Source organism: Cricetulus griseus, chromosome 5, assembly GCF_003668045.3.
Source record: "Cricetulus griseus strain 17A/GY chromosome 5, alternate assembly CriGri-PICRH-1.0, whole genome shotgun sequence".
In the NCBI taxonomy this organism is placed as follows: Eukaryota; Metazoa; Chordata; class Mammalia; order Rodentia; family Cricetidae; genus Cricetulus; species Cricetulus griseus.
Window position 1 is genome coordinate 178,442,160 of NC_048598.1, and position 18,791 is coordinate 178,460,950.

Consider the following 18,791-nt stretch of genomic DNA (forward strand, 5'->3'; position numbering starts at 1 on the left):
TTCGCTTAAATATGAGTCTCCTTGCCATGTCACTTCCTGCCTGGATCAGCACTTCTCTACTACATTTCCCAGAATCCTCTTTGACTCCTATTGACTCCTGTCTAACTTGCCGTTTCATTGGCCAAACAGTATTTTATTTAACAATCAATAAGATAAACATATATAGTACATTCCCCATCAGGGGTTGGTGAAGATATTTTTCCCATTCCAGGGCTGTGGTTTTGTCTTAATAACTGTGTCCTTTGCCTTACAGAAGCTTCTTAGTTTCAGGAGAGAAATTTATTAATTATCTTTCTCAATGTCTGTTTTCTGGTGTTAGGTTCAGGAAGTAGTCTCCTGTACCAATTTGTTAAAGGGTATCTCCCACTTTCTCTTCTATGGTGTTCACTGTGGCTGGATTTATGTTGAGATCTTTGATCCATTTGTAATTAAATTTTGTGCATGGTGATAGATATGGATCGATCTGCAATCTTCTAATGGCCAAATCCAGTTATGCCAGCACCATTTGTTGAAGATACTTTCTTTTTTACCATTACATAAATTTAGCTTCTTTGTCAAAAACTGTCAAGAACTAAATTTCAAACAGGCCAGGATGGAGGGAACCAAACAAGACTGAAGTTGTGACAAGTTAATTGCTAGCAATCCAAATTATTGAATTCAGGACGATAAGAATATAAAAATTGTAAGGACAGCAGGGGGCACAAAAGAGTCATTAATCAGAGGAAATCAGATGGAAATCTGCTGAGGATTGCAAGGAACTCCAGAGTCTCTGTGCACTCCCTTCTTTAAGTCTTAGCTGAACAACATCTGCTACATTTGATATGTGAAGTCTACAATTTTCACACAGAGTAAACAATCAATGTTAAATATTACATACATTTTTCTCCCTTAATTTTAAAATATTTATGTATTTTTTATTTTCGTAAAACTTTGTCATACATTGTATTCTGATGAGATTCCATGTCCAATTCCTCTTAGCTGTTTTCCATATTCCTACAAGAAACCCACAACTTTTCTTTTTCTCAATAGAAAGGAAATTAAACAAATACAAAAGGATTAACGAAAAGAAAAAAAAGCCACCAGGAGCATACACCTAAAATATGCTGAAACAGAAAAATATAAATAGCTTATATATGAAAGAAGAGTGAAAATTCTACCCATTTAGGAATTGATTAAATTTCCTGGACAATTCTCATCATTGCTATCACCACCTGTGTATCTATTTTGTCATGAGAAGGAACTAATGAATCTGGTGGGATTCTATTGTAAATGGAGGGATTAGGCCATGATTTTATGACCACAATGTCTACACAGTTCTCAGGAATGACTGCTTCCTCAGACAGGATGAGGATTTGGACCTCAGCATCCAGTTGACTGACCCAGGTGTCCTCCACCTCCTTCTTCTCCAGCTGCACTAGGTCCTTATCTAAGGAATGAATATGCAAATCATGTGAGTCTATGGTGGTAAATACAGGGATATCCACACCACCACCAACACATGATCAGTGTCCTCTCCACAGTCACTGAGCACACAGGTCCTCACCATGAGATGGAGCTGGATCATCCTCTTCCTGGTGACAGCAGCTACAGGTAAGTGCTCCAAGTTCCAGACATGAGGAGGGGCCATGCACTCAGGTGACAGTGACATCCACTCTGCCTTTGTCCCCACAGGTGTCCACTCCCAGGTCCAGCTGCAGCAGTCTGGGGCTGAGCTGGTGAAGCCTGGGTCCTCAGTGAACTTGTCCTGCAAGACTTCTGGCTACACCTTCACTAGCTCTCTTATGAGCTGGGTGAAACAGAAGACAGCACAGGGCCTGGAGTGGATTGGATGGATTAATCCTTCTCATGGTGGTACTGACTACAATCAGAAATTCAAGGGCAAGGCCACACTGACTGCAGACAAATCCTCCAGCACAGCCTACACGGAGCTCAGCAGCCTGACATCTGAGGACTCTGCAGTCTATTACTGTGCAAGACACAGTGTTTCAACCACATCCTGAGTGTGTCAGAAACCAGGAGGAGCAGGAAGCTGAGAGGACAGATGAGATCAGCCTGGATAATTACACAGAAATAATCATTCTGTGTGTCCCGTTTTTACCCTACTCCTAACAGTCTTACATAGTGTTTGTCAATTTTTCCAAATAATATCTGATAATGAAGTGATCCTTATTGGTTTTCATTCAGTAACCAGATCTTGAGGAGATTTTTATCAGTGAAAACCTACATTGACATGCTTCTGCTTTAATGAAGCAGAGAATAAGAAACTATGACAATACATTATAATGTGTTAGGGAGGGTAGGTGGTGAGGGTGTGTGTGTGACCTTTAAATCTAAGACACTAGGATTTTATTGGGAATACACTATAATATGAATTTGGCTAGGAAAATAAAAATCAACAATATCAGAACAAACAAATCACTTTTCAAAATTCAGTGATGTATCTAAGAGCACACAAAATACTTTGGTGGAAGTTGTCTCCATACAATGTGGGGAGTCTCTTTACCTTTCCTTTAATTACAATTCTATGTGATCATTTATGGGGAGGTCTGATCCTTTATTTCTTTTTTGGTAGTAATCACATTTCTTCTCAATTGAGAGATGAAGATGGTCCAAATGTCACACTGTGGAGTCCTCTGGCATAGAGTCTGTTACTCTCTCAGCATTCTGGGCTCCTGATTATTAACACTGGGCCAGATCATGGGGATCCTACACTGATAATGTAAAAGACATTGATGTCATCAGGAGCCCTGGGTGATCAATGCCCTATTTCCTGAAATTGGATTGTCTTTGCAACACATTTTATGGTGACACTGACTGACATTGACTGGACATCAGTGTATGTCACAGGATAATCCCGCCAGCCCCACACCAACACACACACACACACACACACACACACCCCACAAACACAGAGACAGAGGGAGAGACTGAGTCGATTTTTGTTTTTGGAGGTGTCAAGGGCCACTAATGACCTCTGCTGACTTTTGACTCTGTTATTACTTTCACATATCTGTATCTAAGCAATTCTGTCTATGTAGGATTTATTGTTTTTCTTCTGTTTTAATTATGAGAACACACATACCTTGGCTCTACAAAGGCTGAATATCAGGAAAAATAATTCTGCCATTGACAGCAAGGCTACTGTTTTTATTAAAGAAATTTCTTGTCCTCCAAGGCCCACTGTCCTGCCAATGTCTTATTTGCATCATAAAGGTTGGACACCATCATGAACTCTTGCTTAGACATAAGCAACAGAGTCAGCAAAGAGGGTTCCCTTATCTGTGAATGCTGGGGAACTGTCAACAGAAAGATTAAAAGTAATATAAACGCTGAGTTGTTGTTAGATTGGACTAGCTGGACTCATGCAAGGTGCATAGGGCTGAGTTCTGTGGGGACAGCCTGGAATTCTCAAGAATAGACAAAGCTTCCATTCTCCACAGAACTCCATCTTAGGACTGCCATGGTCCATCACAGTCACAAGAGATTCCTAGGAAAGCAATCCTGACCTGTGCAAAATTGCTGAGAGAGTATAAATCTGTATACAAACATTTCATAGCAATCCATATGGAGGAGTGAGATTAATCAATTTGAGACCTTGTTCTATTGAAGAAAACACACAGGAACACAGTCTGAAATATCATTATGATTTACAATGAAATCAAGTCCACATGATCAATAACATTGATAAGTATTTTTACCATAAGACATCAAAAAGGAAAACCAAAATAAATCAGTTATGCAGAGCCTGGGGAGTAAGTGCAGAGGGGCCAGCAAAGGTGTTTCCTGACTCTACTCAGAGTTTATTCCTCTCAGTTAACCACACATAAGGCCCAGGAGACCATCTCCTATGGCAGTTAGAATCCTCCTCTAGAAAGATATAAGGTCAGTTATTTCCTAGAGTCTATGTCACTCTCCTGCGAATGCTGCAGAGAAGCAAATGACACAATTCAAGGACTCTTTCAATCAACATGTAGACAGTACATCTCATAAAAAATGAAATCCTCAATTGGAAACTAGGACTGGACATTCTTGTCTCATGGAGAGGCAATCTCAAGGTTCTTCATGCTGAGTCTCACCCAATCAGGACAGAGGTCATGTTGGGGAGGGGACAGGTCTGAAAGGATGGATGGACACCCGAGCAGGGTCCATGAATGAGACCTCAAGATTTCTCTCTGTCGTTTTGCAGAGGCACACATTGTTCCTTCATTAGTTTGAAAATGTTTAAAACTAGTGACCTGATTACAGAAATGCTAATTGAAACACAGTCCTTACCAGACTAATAATTAATGCAAACAAAGTGTTAAATTTCAAAATTGAAAGTTACTCCCAGAAAAATAATAGTGTATAGAATTTATATATCATTGTTCTTCCATACTGGGTTTCACACACCAGACTTTTACAGGAATTAACAGTAAGCAACATCCTTTAAAACAATTTCTTCAATTTAATATTTAGACTCATCATGTATAAAACTTTGCTAATTCTTCTAAAATTATCAAATTTGTATTGTAATGGCCTTTGTAGACCTAATAAGAGAGAGTGGTGTCTGTTGTGAAAATTAAATAAATTAAAAAATAAATCAGACCAAATTATATCAGAAATAATTATTGATAATATTTTTAATTATTTCCCTGTTACTTGTTTTTGTCTCTTTCATTTGGTCTAGGCATTTATATTTCTAATACTCCCAACACAAACCTCCTTATAAAGAGCTGGAAATGAAAACAAGGCCTCCCTTTGCTTTCGAAAACCAGAATAGTCCTAACCCCGCAGAACCTGCTGAGGAGCCCAGGCCTGGAAACCAAGGCTTCCCATTGAGTGATAGCACTGAAGGAAAGCCACTCACAATGGAGCTGTGCATGAGGGGAGATTCCCTTGATGCTTTTAAAATTTTAAGTATTTTTTTGAGAATTTCTGAGTCTTAGTACTGTGGCAGTCAATGTCCCCACTCAAATTCTTCTTGTGTCCAACTCATGCTCACTCTCAAATTCATGATTTCTTCATCCTTACATAATACATTTCCTGTCTCTCTGCTTCCTTCTCTCTCTCTCTCTCTCTCTCTCTCTCTCTCTCTCTCTCTCTCTTTCTCTCTCTCTGCGTGTGCGTGCGTGCGTGCGTGCGTGCGTGCGTGCGTGTGTGTGTGTGTGTGTGTGTAACATTGGACTCAGTTGGTGGTGAAAGGAAAGCAAATGCTTGGGGATCCAGAGAACTGAAGGGCGTGGCTGGGAGGAAATAGTCCCATCCGATGTTTTAGGGAGGTCACAGAAGAGCAGGTCTTTATTGTAGTTGGGGAAGGTCTGAACTGGAGGAGCTAAATGTTAAGTACAGGTCATCAAAATGTGTTTTAATCATTGTTAAAGCAGAACCACAGTGCTTATATTCATATAGTTGTTCTATTGTTTTGTTGAGGGTCAATAGTGGACCTTTATGCCTGATATGCTATACCACTCAGCAACAATGTGTTAATTCAGCTTAACAAATGCTTTCACTATTCACCGACCCATTTTTTTTAAAACAATTTTGGTTTCGTTTTGTTTCTCTGAGTTTCTTATTAAATACATAATTATTTCACAAAGACAAGAAAGAATTTATAAAAGAGAACAATAAATTAAGGCTGAAAAGTTGTATTTCTTTTTTAAAACCTAAAATGATATTAAGTAAATTTTCTTTTTTTCTTATTCATTCTTTTTCACTCTTCCTCCTGACAAACAGCTCCATACAGACCAAGTGTAACTCAAACTCTTAATTCCCCTGCCGCATTCTCTTGTCTACAGTGCAGTCCTGGGAATAAACATATGGCTTCAAAAATGCAAAACAATACTCTACCAACTAACCTGTGGCCCTGGAGAGTAAGTGATGCTTTCATACCATAAACTCCACTTTGGTCTTTATTTCATCTCAGACATTTGCACCCTTATTTGTCTCCACTAAGCTCCTGGCGCTGAGTTCATGACACAGCAGGAAGACATGCAAATTATGTCCCCCTCTGCCCATGAAAACCTGTCCTGAACCTACAGTTCTGACAGAGGCACCCAGGTCTGGACTCACCGGTCCTCCCATTCTGTGGTCATCACTGAACACTCAACACTCAGCATGGACTTGATACTGAGATGGGTTTTCCTTGTTGCTCTGTTCAAAAGGTAATTTATACATAAGGAGAGATACTAAATGTTTGGTCAAATGTAAGTGAGACATTGGACATCCGTTGAGTGTGTACTGACAGAATTCTCTGTTTGCAGGCATCCAGTGTGAGGTTCAGCTGGTGGAGTCTGGTGGAGACTTGGTACAGCCTGGGGGTTCCCTGAAACTCTCCTGTGCAGCCTCTGGATTCAGCTTCAGTGACTCCTGGATACACTGAGTCCCCCAGGCTACAGGGAAGGGACTGCAGTGGGTGGGAAGAATTAAGCACAAACCTGATAATTATGCAACAAACTACAGGTATCCGTGAAAGGCAGCTCACCGTCTCAACAGACGACTCCAAAAGCAGCCTCTACCTGCAAATGAACAACTTAAGAGCCGAGGACACCACTATTTATTACTGTGCTGGACACACAGTGAGAGGACTTTAGTGTGAAACTGACACAAACCTCCCTGCAGGAGCGCTCAGAACCAGCAGGGAGCGCACTGCGCACATGGAAAACCAGCACATTGCAGGAACGGGTGCAGATGTAACTGAGTGTTCCTGGGTTCTCAGTCTCAGCTGGCACTCCATCTGATGCTTTCCCATAATGCTGTCTGCACTTGGGGTCTGTAAGGAAGGAAAAAACAGAGTTCTGTTTTCCCTCCATGAAAACACACACACAGACACACACACACACACACACACACACACACACACACACACACACACGGTCTAAATAAACTAAATGCTACAAATCACCACTGATTGCAGAACTGGCTGCTGTTGTCACCGGGATCAAATGTTATTGACTCTTAAAATTTGTAAAAATCCTGTTTTTCCAACTCTTATGCTTCCCCCACTTAAAGCATATAATGTCTTGCTTAAGTGAAGTCTCTTGACAACAGACAGGCAGTATCTACACCCTATATTTGATTCTGTGTTTTTCTGGAACTATAAAGCTTCATAAGCAATGAAGAAGACAATTAATTTGGAACCTCTTTCTCATGAGTGTTCTCAGAGGATTGCACATATTTGATGATTTTCAGTGGTTGATTTGATATCAGGTATCCCATCCATAAGAACTTAAAGATGGTGTCCAAGTCTAATAAGCCTTCACAGACATTTTCCTTGATTTGTACAGTCTAGGTGTTTCATCAGGAGACACGCTCCTCTCACAATGCTGACCCATGATGTAATGGAGGAACGGAGTATAGAAGTCATCTGTAAACATCTCCACACATAACTTGCAGAGCAGACACTCCAGACATCTCCAGAAACACATCTGTACTGTTTCTTGGTTCAGATGAGATATCTGACCACAGAAGACACCATAGTGTCTCCATCTGTTGGAGAATCAGAATGAGACATTATGATCCAGGTCCCAGATGCAATCCTGTCTGCAAAGGGACCCAGGGATAGTGCAAGTGGCACTTGGGACATTCAGTGGTTCAGCAGCATCAAATATAGCACAGAAACTGAAGAAACTGCTGGTTTTTTTGATTAGTGGAAGAGGTCCAGGCAGAGAAGTGAGAAATGATCCTCAGAGAGAAGTTTGGCTGAGAATGCTAGGAATCAATGTGTGCATATTTTCAATGAAAACCCTACACAGTTTCACACACATTGCACCCGCTCAGCACACATTGTGACGCATTAATCTACCTCAGGAGAGGACGCTCACACCATCTCTTCTCCATCCCACAGAGCCCAGACTTTTGTGAATGAATTCCATTGTGAGAGGAGGCTGTCTCTGTGAACCCACACAGAGGAAGAAGGCAAAGACTCCTGTACATTGTCACCATGAGAGCCATCAGCAGAGAACCATAATGGACTTTGAAGTGAATCCTTTTTATAGACATTGCTCAGATCAGAGCAGAAGACGCTGAAATTCCAGGGTAACCCCATCCAGCACCCTGACTTGTAGGGATAAATATTTTTTTGTTGTTTATTGAGAGTGGGTTTCTCTCTGTGGCTTTGAAGCCTATCCTGGCAATCGCCCTAGAGACCAGGCTGGCCTCAATCACAGAGATCCTCCTGCCTCTGTCTCCCGAGTGCTTGGATTAAAGTCGTGTGCCTCCAATGCCCAGCTGGGATAAATCTTTAAGGAGGTGTTGTCTAGAGACTGCAGCCCTCTGAAATTAAAGTCCCCCAGACATCATACCACTCCTAACCAATGTTAGAAGAGAAGGCATGCAACTGACTGGTGCCAGCTGCTTCTCTCCGGTAATGTTAAGCACAACTGATTAACAATCCTGAAGTTAGAAAAAAATCTTAAGGAATAGCCTGGCTATTCGAAAAACAAGCCCACACTGACACACTCTGTCACTCTTTTCCTCACTCAGAAGGACCACACACTCCTCTGCTCAGCCTTTTCTCTCTTAGTCAGGTCCATCCCCAGTGTAAAACATATCTCAGATTAAAATATTCCTCTCATTTTGCTAGGGGACCTGTAACAGAATTCCCATAACAAATAAAACATGGAAAAAAGCAAATTAAAAACTGCAAGTTTATGAAGCTGAAATTTTGTTTTGTTTGGAGTGAGGGACAAACGTTCAGAAAAGAAAATTGATTTTTGTCATCACTTGATACAAATCACAGTCCTGGATCATCAGGGGTCTGGGTTGAGAACAAGGTTCTTTCTATAGAACAGCTGAGCACTAGGACCCTGACATCATGCAAGGGAAACATTAAATGAAATTTCCCCCAATGCTTTGCCCTTATCACAGCTGATATCAAAGTGGGATCATTTCATTTAATGTGCCTCTACCTGTAGTTATGAAATTAATGTAATATTTTATATACCTTCAAATTCTAAGAAGTGTGATGATGCCAATCCAAACATCCATGCTTACTTTTATCTGGATTTATCTGGACATCCTACCTCATTCTTGGGAACACAGAGAAGCAGAGGTGGCCTAAAATCTTATCTGACTGAGGGAGTGCTTTGGTTTACCAAGGACGGAAGTCACCGAGTGTCTCAGGAGCCAAAGACTCTTACTTGAAAACCTCTGACATGTGCCTCACAAGGGATATAAACTAGACCATCCCATGGTTCCTTGAGAAATGTGATGGCTCTAGCAATAACAAGATAATAAGTTTCAAATGTACAGTGACTTAGCATGCCATAATTCTCTGTAGTCATTCTATAGTAGCAGTGGGTAGTAAATGACCTGGACCCAACTGTTAGCAGGGAAGACCCCAATCTTGTCTCATGAGGCCTGGGACAAGCACTGTTTATGTACAAACTGTACATTGCCTTAGATTCTGAGGCTCTCAGAATCCAGAGACAAAATATTTCTCCTGTAAGTGGTAAGTACCCAGGAGTGTGACAGTTCTTTGGGGTGATTCTGTTGACCATATTTTAAGAACCTCCATTCTGCTCCTATTAAATCTGGACTAATTCACATTCCAAGAAGCAATGCATGAGGTTCCCATGTCTTCCAAGTCCTTGACAACCCTTCTTTCCATTAGTCCTTAGGGTGATAACCACATAAAATTTGAGATGACTTCCATCTTATTAGGGTTTCTATTGCTGTGAGGAGACACCATGATGATGGTAACACTTATAAAGGAAAATCATTTAACTGCAGGTGCTTAGCAGAGCACTTGGGATTCAGGCACTTCTCATGATCCCAATACAGAGAGGGAGTTTTCACTCTGAGGAAGCTGCTACACTCGTAGCTGGAGCAGACTTGGGAACTTTTATGTCCTTCAGTGACAGAGGCCCACACAGTACATCTAACATTAACTAAATGAGCAATAGAAAGCAAAGTTTCTGCTATTTATTAACTATGGCATGGAAAGTTGAGTTGAAATGAAGATCAGAACATGTCTTCTGTTTGCAAAGATTAATTAGAAAGTAGATGTCAACTGGAAATGATTAAATTTATGCCAATTTTCCATCATTAACATTATAAACCCAGCAAACTAACAAATAATCTAGGATCTGCCATCTCCAGGCTCCACTGCAGAGCTTGCTAAAAAGCAGGAAGACATGCAAATGGGCCCTCTCTCTGCTGATGAAAAGCAGCCCGGCCCTCACTTAGCAGCTCAAGCAGAGGAGCTCAGCTGTGGATCCCAAGACTTCACTCAGGGATCAGCATGGAGTTGGGGCTGAGCTGCATTTTCCTTGTTGCTCTTTTAAAAGGTAATTTATGGAGAGCAGTAGATGCTGACTGTGTGAATGGACATTGATATGAGGGACAATGGACATGTGTGATGATTTCTTGATCAGGATTTTTTATGTTTGCAGGTGTCCAGTGTGAAGCGCAGCTGGTGGAGTCTGGGGGTGGCTTGGTGAAGCCTGGGGGGTCCCTGAAACTCTCCTGTGTAGCCTCTGGATTCCCCTTCAGTATCGACGAGATGCACTGGGTCCGCCAGGCTCCAGGGAAGGGGCTGGAATGGGTTGGAAATATTAATTATGATGGCAGTACCACAAAATATGCACCATCTGTGAAGGGCCGGTTCACCATCTCCAGAGACAATGCCAAGAACACTCTGTTTCTGCAAATAAACAGTGTGAAGTCTGAGGACACCGCCACTTATTACTGTGCTAGAGACACAGTAAGTGATCTCAGTGTGAACCCAGACATAAACCTCACGGTGAGGCCGCTCAACGGCCACCAGCGAACGAACAGCACACACTGAACACAGGTTCATCCCAGGAGATTATGCAGACAGGGTTAGAGGAAGCACCATTGTCAGGTTCTGGCCTGCACTTTTTCCTGTTGTTTCCTGTAAATTCTCTCTACACATATGCTCTGAAGGGATACAGTGTCCTCAAAACATTACATGTTCTCTTTGTACTATTTTAAAAATATGAAGCACAGTCCCGTATGAACTAGATTCATGTGAGGACATGAAAGACCCTGAGATAGTCACGTAATGGCATCATCATGAGTTTGTAGAAACTCCTGAGACTTTTCATATTCTCAGCAGAGCCTTGGTCAGATTTCTTGAATATAGCACTCATAAGATGTATGTTTGAGGGAAAACCAAGGGATAGGTGGGGGCAAGATCATTACCATCAGCCCTGGCATGTCTGGAACCTTCCCTTCTCTCCTCTAATCGAGGACTGTGGGCTTCAGTTCGGGTGTGACCCAGCTGTGCTTTTAAGTAATTCATTTTATTGATGCATGACTTTCATCTCTATTCATCATGGAAATTTGTTTAAACTCATCCCTTCAGTTGATAAAAGTTGTGAATGAATGTGGGTTATTATAGTTCTAACACTGGGGACAGGCAGTTTTGGAAGGAGGCTTATGGACAGGCTATTTGTGCTTAATTGATGAACTTTATGTTTAGTTAGGAAACCTATATTAAAGACGGGTTATAGGGTGGGAGGGGAAAGATGCCCAAGGACTAACTCTTGCCTCTATTATGTGTGTATACACACAAGCACACTCATCATTGTACACAACTGTACACAACCACAGGACTTTAAAACAGCAGAGAGAGAGAGAGAGAGAGAGAGAGAGAGAGAGAGATGAAAGAGAGAGAATGAAAGGGAATTCTATATGGATTGAGAGAATTGAGAGATAGTCTCAAGATCCCAAACAAAAAAGTTAGCATTTGATCCATCGACTTGGCTCTTTGTAATGTTCCACAAAATACAAAAGTTTGGGGTTCCTACAAGAACTTTTACACAGGTAGTCATAGCCTTATAATGTATGGAACCCTATGCCTGAAACAATCAACTGTTGAATGACTGAACATGTGTGTTATTTCCTTAAAATGTCATGTTGTCTCTCAACATGTAGCGTGCATGTAGTGATTTCTCTGCCATATTGCAGATGAATCCGGAGGAGATTGAAAGTGAAAAGGAACACAGACTATTATCTCATACATCACATATCCATTTCAGTGAGAATCAAGGCCAGATGACTCCATTGAGATGGTCTGGCAAATGAAGAGGGGGACCTGGGAACCTGGGTGTGAATTAGGGATTCATGGATTCCTTTGAGTCTGCAGTTATTTTAGGAATCAGAGACCTGAGTTATCCCCAGCAGTGTTAACCCTGTACTTCCCAGGTTTCTGCTTACAGAAATGGTTTCTCATGTGAATTTCACACAAAACGTGAGGATGATGAACAAAAAGAATTAAATGACAAAAATGATTTGAACTGAAATTAATAACCCTAGGAATGATACAGTACATGGTACACTCCCATGAAGAAAGCATACTTGTTGTTATGAGTGAGGCACAGAGATGATTACATGATGAGATAGAAACAAGTAAGACATCAGAGACAGTAATATCATGTCCCCTGTCCTGTTGAGATGTGGAGAGAAACATCTAAGAAGAAGACTCAAAGTTTTGTCACTTTGTGTGACACATATGTGTACACTCGTGGCAGAAATTAGGCCACATCACAACAGAAAACAAATCATCTATCAAAGGTGAGGTTAATATCTGCCAATGGCTACATCTAAATGCTGTTGGTAGACGAATGGTTTCACTTGATACAAGAAGTCACCAATGTTTATGAGATCCACATGCAAATAACAGAAGTAAACAAAAATGATTTTAAAGCATAATCTGAAATTATCAGAAAATCATGTAATTCTGAAGTCTCACATTCCCAAGTCCAAACCCTGGAGTGGCTCTGAGGCAGGACATTGTTCTGTTTACAGGGAGCCATGATGCTCTGGCCATCAAGGTGGGACGAGCATGCTGCAAGGGGTCAGTGTTCCATCAGGGGGCGCCAAATCTTCATGGCTTCAATTAGATCCTTGAGCAAGTGCACAGAAGGCCAGAGAGCACTTCCTGTGAGCCCTGACTTCCTCTCCCAGCCCAGTATGCAGAAGAAACTGGAAGACCTTGAAGCTGGCAGTTGGTGACTTCCTTTGACAAGTAGCATTTGTGCTATTTGTCCAGAGCATGGACTGCTCGGTACAAACATCTGGTTTATGCTCACAGCACTCTGGTCCATATTTCCTGTTCCCCTTCCATTGTTTATGTTTTGCACCATCTTATAATTGCCTGTCCTTAGTCCATAGTATCAGCCCAGACCACCCTCCACATTCAAACAACACTGTTTATTTTGAAACCAGATGTGAGACATCCCTACTGTCTCTCCCCACTCAATGCCTGTTCAAAGCTCTGCTTCTGATGGCTCCAGGCCCCTTATGTTTCTATCAGTCAATGTACTGTTGATCTTTGTATCTCATTACAAGCACCAAATGTAGGAGGTAGGTAGAGTCATATTTCTGTAATGTCAAGCAATCTTGTTACATTAAGATGAGAGAAGAGCAGAAATGATATTAAATTGAGCAAGGGATTGCCATGAGATTTCAGTTTATCCCAAACACATGTTCTCTGCTGCAATTTCTTCATATTTTTGTCTGTTACAACACTCCATTGGCAACAGGGTCCTTTATCTCAGTTTTCTGCTTTTTACTGTTGTTTTCTTGTTCATGTTGCCTGCATTCTCACTGCTATGAACTCTTTGACTCAGCTGAAAGTAGGAAAGCTGGAGTGTTTACCTGTGAGTTAGAGAAGATTAATGGGAGAAGAGATGGTTGGTGTTAGTTCAGAGTTAATGATCGCAGGTTTCAGGAATCTGGAAAAGGAAAAGAAAATCTACTTTTCCTCATCTGAGTCTTCTGTGGATATTATTATAGTGACATCAGCTAAGTGTCAAGAAGTTTTGGTGAACAAACAGACTATAGAATATTGGATTACTGACCTTAACACAAGCACAGTTCATTGAACATTTCACTGTGAAGGTGAAAAACAAAGGAATCCACTTTCTGTTCCCTAGCACCAGGGTTGAGGCTTAGGCCCACACAGCTGCCATTGACAAATGATGACCACAGTGAAATGAACTATTTCTGCTTTGATTTGGGAAAATACTTCTTCAACCACCATATTAATTCAGTTGACACAAACCTGTAAGCACCAGCTCTTACTCACCCAGCCAGGATCTCCTGATTATGGTCAATGAGAACTGAATTTTAACTGGCCAGAATGGAGGGGACACAGCAAGACAGAAGCTGTGACAAGTTTATTGTGAGCAATCCAACTTTTATACTCTTATCAGAAGGACATCAATTGGAACAATGGAGCCTTTAATCACTAGGATGGAAATTAGATAAGGATTGGAGAGATTCCAGAGCCTCTGTGGACTCTGTTCTTAAAGTCTATTAGCTGAACAACACCTGCTACAGTTGATATGTGAAGTCTACAATTTTCCCACACAGTAAATATTCATTGTAAAGTACTACATAGATTTTTATTTTCTCCCTTAATCGTAAAATATTTATTTATTTTTGTAAAACATTCTTTCATGCAATGTATTTTGATGAGATTCCATATCCAACTTCTCTTAGCTCTTTTCCATATTCCTACCAGAACACCACAAATCTTCTTTTTCTCAATATAAAGGCAACTATTACACAAATAGAAAATGATTTAGGAAAAGAAAAAAGCCACCAGGAACATACACCTAAAACATGGTGAAACAGAAAATATTAATAGCTTTTATATAAAAAAAGAGTGAAAATCTCCCATTTAGGAGCTTTTGAAATTCCCATGGAAAATTTCCCTCCTCACTACCACCGCCCATGAATCAATTTTGTCAGGAAAAAGGAATTAATGACTCTGATAGTATTCTATTTTTAAATTGAGAGATTAGGCCTTGATGCTATATCCACAGGGTCTACACAGGTCTCAGGAAGTCTCCTTTCTCAGACAAGATGACGATTTGGACATCAGCATCCTGCTGCCTGACCCAGGTGTCCTCTACCTCTTTCTTCTCCAAATGGACTAGGTCCTTATCTAAGAAGTACCTTGCCCATGAGTATACACATTTTATGAGTCTATGGTGGTAAATATAGGGATGTCCACACCATCACCAACATATGATCAGTGTCCTCTCCACAGTCACTGAGCACAAATGTCCTCACCATGGGATGGAGCTGGATCATCCTCTTTCTCATGTCAGTAATTACAGTTAAGAGGATTTCCTGTTCCAAACCTGAAGAAGGAACAGGGACTAAGGAGACAAAGATATACACTCTGCCTTTCTCTCCACAGGTGTCCACTCCCACTTCCAGCAGCAGCAGCAGTCTGGTCCTCATTTGGTGAAGCCTGGGTCCTCAGTGACGATGTCCTGCAAAGCTTCAGGCTGCACCTTCACTGAACATGTTATGCACTGGGTGAAGCAGAAGCCTGGACAGGGCATGGCTTGGGTTGGGAATATCAGTCCTGAAGATGGTGATACTAACTGCTGGAGAAGTCATTTTGAAGTGACTGCACACTTCATACTGCACAGTCGCCAGCTGTGTACAGTCACGTGGGAATCAATGTGGCTGTTCCACAGGAGGCTGAGATTATATCTATTCCACCATTCAAAATCACCACTCTTGGCTGTAAACACAAAGGGATCTACATCCTTTTTAGAGACTCTTGCTCAGCCATGGTCCTTGCTGTTCTATTCATAATAGCCACGATCAGAAACACCCTAGATGTCTGTCAGTAGAAAAGGTGAAGAACAGGCAGTACAATCTATGTACTCCCTTAGATCTACATTCAGGACAAGCCTACAGAACAGGTTGACACAATAATGTATAGAATCTTGAGGAGTGAACCGACTAATCTCAGATTAGATTTAAGCCTCACTTCATGTGATAGAATCAATCCCAACACTATGTTGGCCATATACCTAAGTTTAGACTGTAGAAATCTACAATCATGACATGCATACAAGATATGATGATGCTGAGTGTCCAAAAATTGTGGAATGAATCAGCCAACATCATATTAGATTTTTGGCCGTCTCCAGGTGATGGGACCAATCCTGACACTATAGTGTCAAGAACCTAAGATTAGACAGATGAGACCTAGGGAAAAAGAAAATATTCATGTTAGTCTAAAGGAACTAGCAATAAAATGACTCCAATGAATTCCCCTATATTCATAGGTCAGTGTCTTTCTCAGTCATGATCAGAGAGCCTCCTGCAATATACAGAGACCAGCAGGAGAATGTGCAGAAAATGAGAGACCTTGGAATATTCAATGTGGTGTCTCCTTCAAATCTGTCCTCACAGAGCTTAGGGAACCCTGCAAAAGAGGATGTTCACAGATGATAAATTCCAGAGGGAAAGGAGGACACCAAGGAGAGAGAGCTTTCCAGACACAACAGGACTGATGCAGATCTGAACTCACTGATGTGTTATTTAAGAAAAGCAGCAATCAAGAGAAAGACACCATGTGAAAGGGTTCAAGCAGAGTGTTATTTTTTAATTAGGGAAAGGGATCATAGAAAGAAGAAAGGGAAAGGGGAGACAGGCTCTCGAGACAGGAACAGCCAGAGACGGGAGAAAGGAAAGAGGGGGTGAGAGAGGGAGAGAGGGGAACAGAGAGTGAGAGGGATTGAAAGAAAGAGAGAGAGGAGGGGGAGGTGGGCAGGGCCATTTTGTAGAGGAACACAGGGAATGTGCACAGATGGAGCTCTTGGTGGCTGCAGCTGAGGGTTTTTCCTGTCAGTACCCTAAGGACAGGCCAGTACAGCTGCCTGAATACTAACATCTTAGAGTCTGTGGCAGCATCACAGACCCTTCACAAGTCTAAACCAGATGGAGTCTCAGTGCTGAGAGAGGAAGTGGACACAAGGCATCAGCCCTAATCCAGAAGCTATCTCCAATTGATGACTTATCAACAAAACCAAAATATTTCTCAGATGGCATCTAACTGGGTATATAAACTGCTCTTAAGGAAAGTCCCATGTCTAGAATTAGATGGCCACCAGATATGAACCTAGGGATGATTTTCAATATTATTTGTCTCATTACAAATATATATATATATATATATATATATATATATATATATATATATATATATATTCTACTTTTGTGTTTTATTGTATCACTTCATGTGCAAACTTGGGACTCTGTGTCTGTATTTGTTTCCTCTGCTTTTTCTTTGGTGTTTTTTTTATTTGTTTGTTTAGTCCTTTTCCAGTTTGATGTTTCTACTTTATCTCATACTATTTTATCATTGTTTCAGGTCCCTTTCAGTCATCTAATGAAAGACATAAAAATGGAATAAATTTGTGTGAGAGAAGAGTTGGGGTAGGATGGAAGGATTTGGGTGAAGAGAGACAGTTATTAGAATATTTTGTATGATAAAAGTTTTCAATCAAAACTAGAAAAAAGAAGTATTTAATAGTGAAAGTAAAGAAATAGAGAAAGAGAGACATGAAGGAAGGAAGACAATATCTTTGTTGTAATTTGATGTAAATCTCCCATCTTCCCAAAAACTCGACATGCACCCACTGATGTAATGTTATCAAGGCCTTGACATAAGCAACCAACCTAACTCTGATTGGATCTGAGACTAATTACAAAGGAGGAAATCTATGTCTGGTATACAAACACTGACAAGAATCCATGTCTAAAAATAACATGGACTCCAAATAGGAAGCATTATTGTAGGTTAATGGAACTAAAGTGCCATTAATTTACCTTCTAAACATCTGTGTTTGTACCCATAGAGAAATTTTATGCTCAGACACAATCAAACTAGATTTTCTGTACATTAAATGATGAGGAATCCAGAGAACAATGATTGCTCATGGTGTAGAAAGATAAAGAAAAGAATGGCTGTGTCCTCAGCCCTCCAATGTCTATCATCCCCCTAAGACTCATAGACTATTGTGATGTATAAGAGCTGGAAGATAGGGAGGATGGGTGTAAAATGCTATGCCCTGGTCATGAAAAGTTATGGCCATCATTATTCCACAGCAGCTACAGTTATTTACATGGGCAATGCACATGAACATCCCATCAGTAATGATGCTTGGATAATGAGGGGCTCTTGGGGTCCCACCACCTCCCTTAGGAACTAATGAATCCTGATAGATTCTGGGTAAACAGGGTATTATTTTTTATTTTCATTTTCATTTTTATTTGTTTGAACAGTACATCATATTCAGATGTACACTTACTGGTATATCCACCAGGCTCCATTAGTTTTAATACCAGGGCTATTTAGACATCCCTTGTTAAAATTAATGAGCCATAAAAAAAATCAAAAATATATGAACTCATGAAAGGGTCCTGAGGGAGAAAGGAGGAGTTTTGACAATGACAAGAGGAAGGTAACACAGGTTTGTGTCATAAACATTCAGGTAATTTTCAGATACCAGCTTTAATTAATACAAACAAACAAACCAAAATCCAAACAACTAAACAGTGTTCTTTTCCAATATAATTCTGAGACCTCCTTTTAATCCAAATTCTCCTATCAGGATTAGCTCTCAGTAGAAACTGTGCAGCTTTCACTGAGAAGTCCTTCAGTGTGTGAGTGGTCACATACAAGAACCAGTTCTCCCTGAAGCTCTGCTCTGCTCCCACTGAAGACACAGCCCTGCCTTACACTGCAGCAGACACAGTGAGCAGGTTGCCTGTGTGCCCAGAAACAACCTCAATGTGAGGATGCTCAGGAACAGCAGGGGGCTCTGTAGACCCAACTTTCACCAGGAAAGAAAATGTAGTAGGTGAGAGAAACATAAGGTTTCCTGTCCTGACCTCAAATAGCTGCAGAGACCAGTTTAATACACATGCTGTAGCTGCTGTAACAAGAGTCCAAACTTTCTAGAGTAAAAATTATTTGTTAATAATATTGCACATAAAATGTTTTAGTCATTCCATATGAACCTTATTGAGAA

General features: G+C 40.8%; 2 gene segments (V, D, J or C); both read left to right on the top strand.

Annotated features, from left to right (window-relative positions):
• Positions 1-1,544: 1,544 nt before the first annotated feature.
• LOC103161173 lies at positions 1,545-2,000 on the top strand. The segment is given in 2 exon segments: positions 1,545-1,590; positions 1,672-2,000. Coding segments are annotated over 2 exon segments (375 nt in total).
• Positions 2,001-10,219: 8,219 nt separating this feature from the next.
• Positions 10,220-10,765, top strand: LOC113831249. The segment is given in 2 exon segments: positions 10,220-10,265; positions 10,371-10,765. Coding segments are annotated over 2 exon segments (441 nt in total).
• Positions 10,766-18,791: the final 8,026 nt, after the last annotated feature.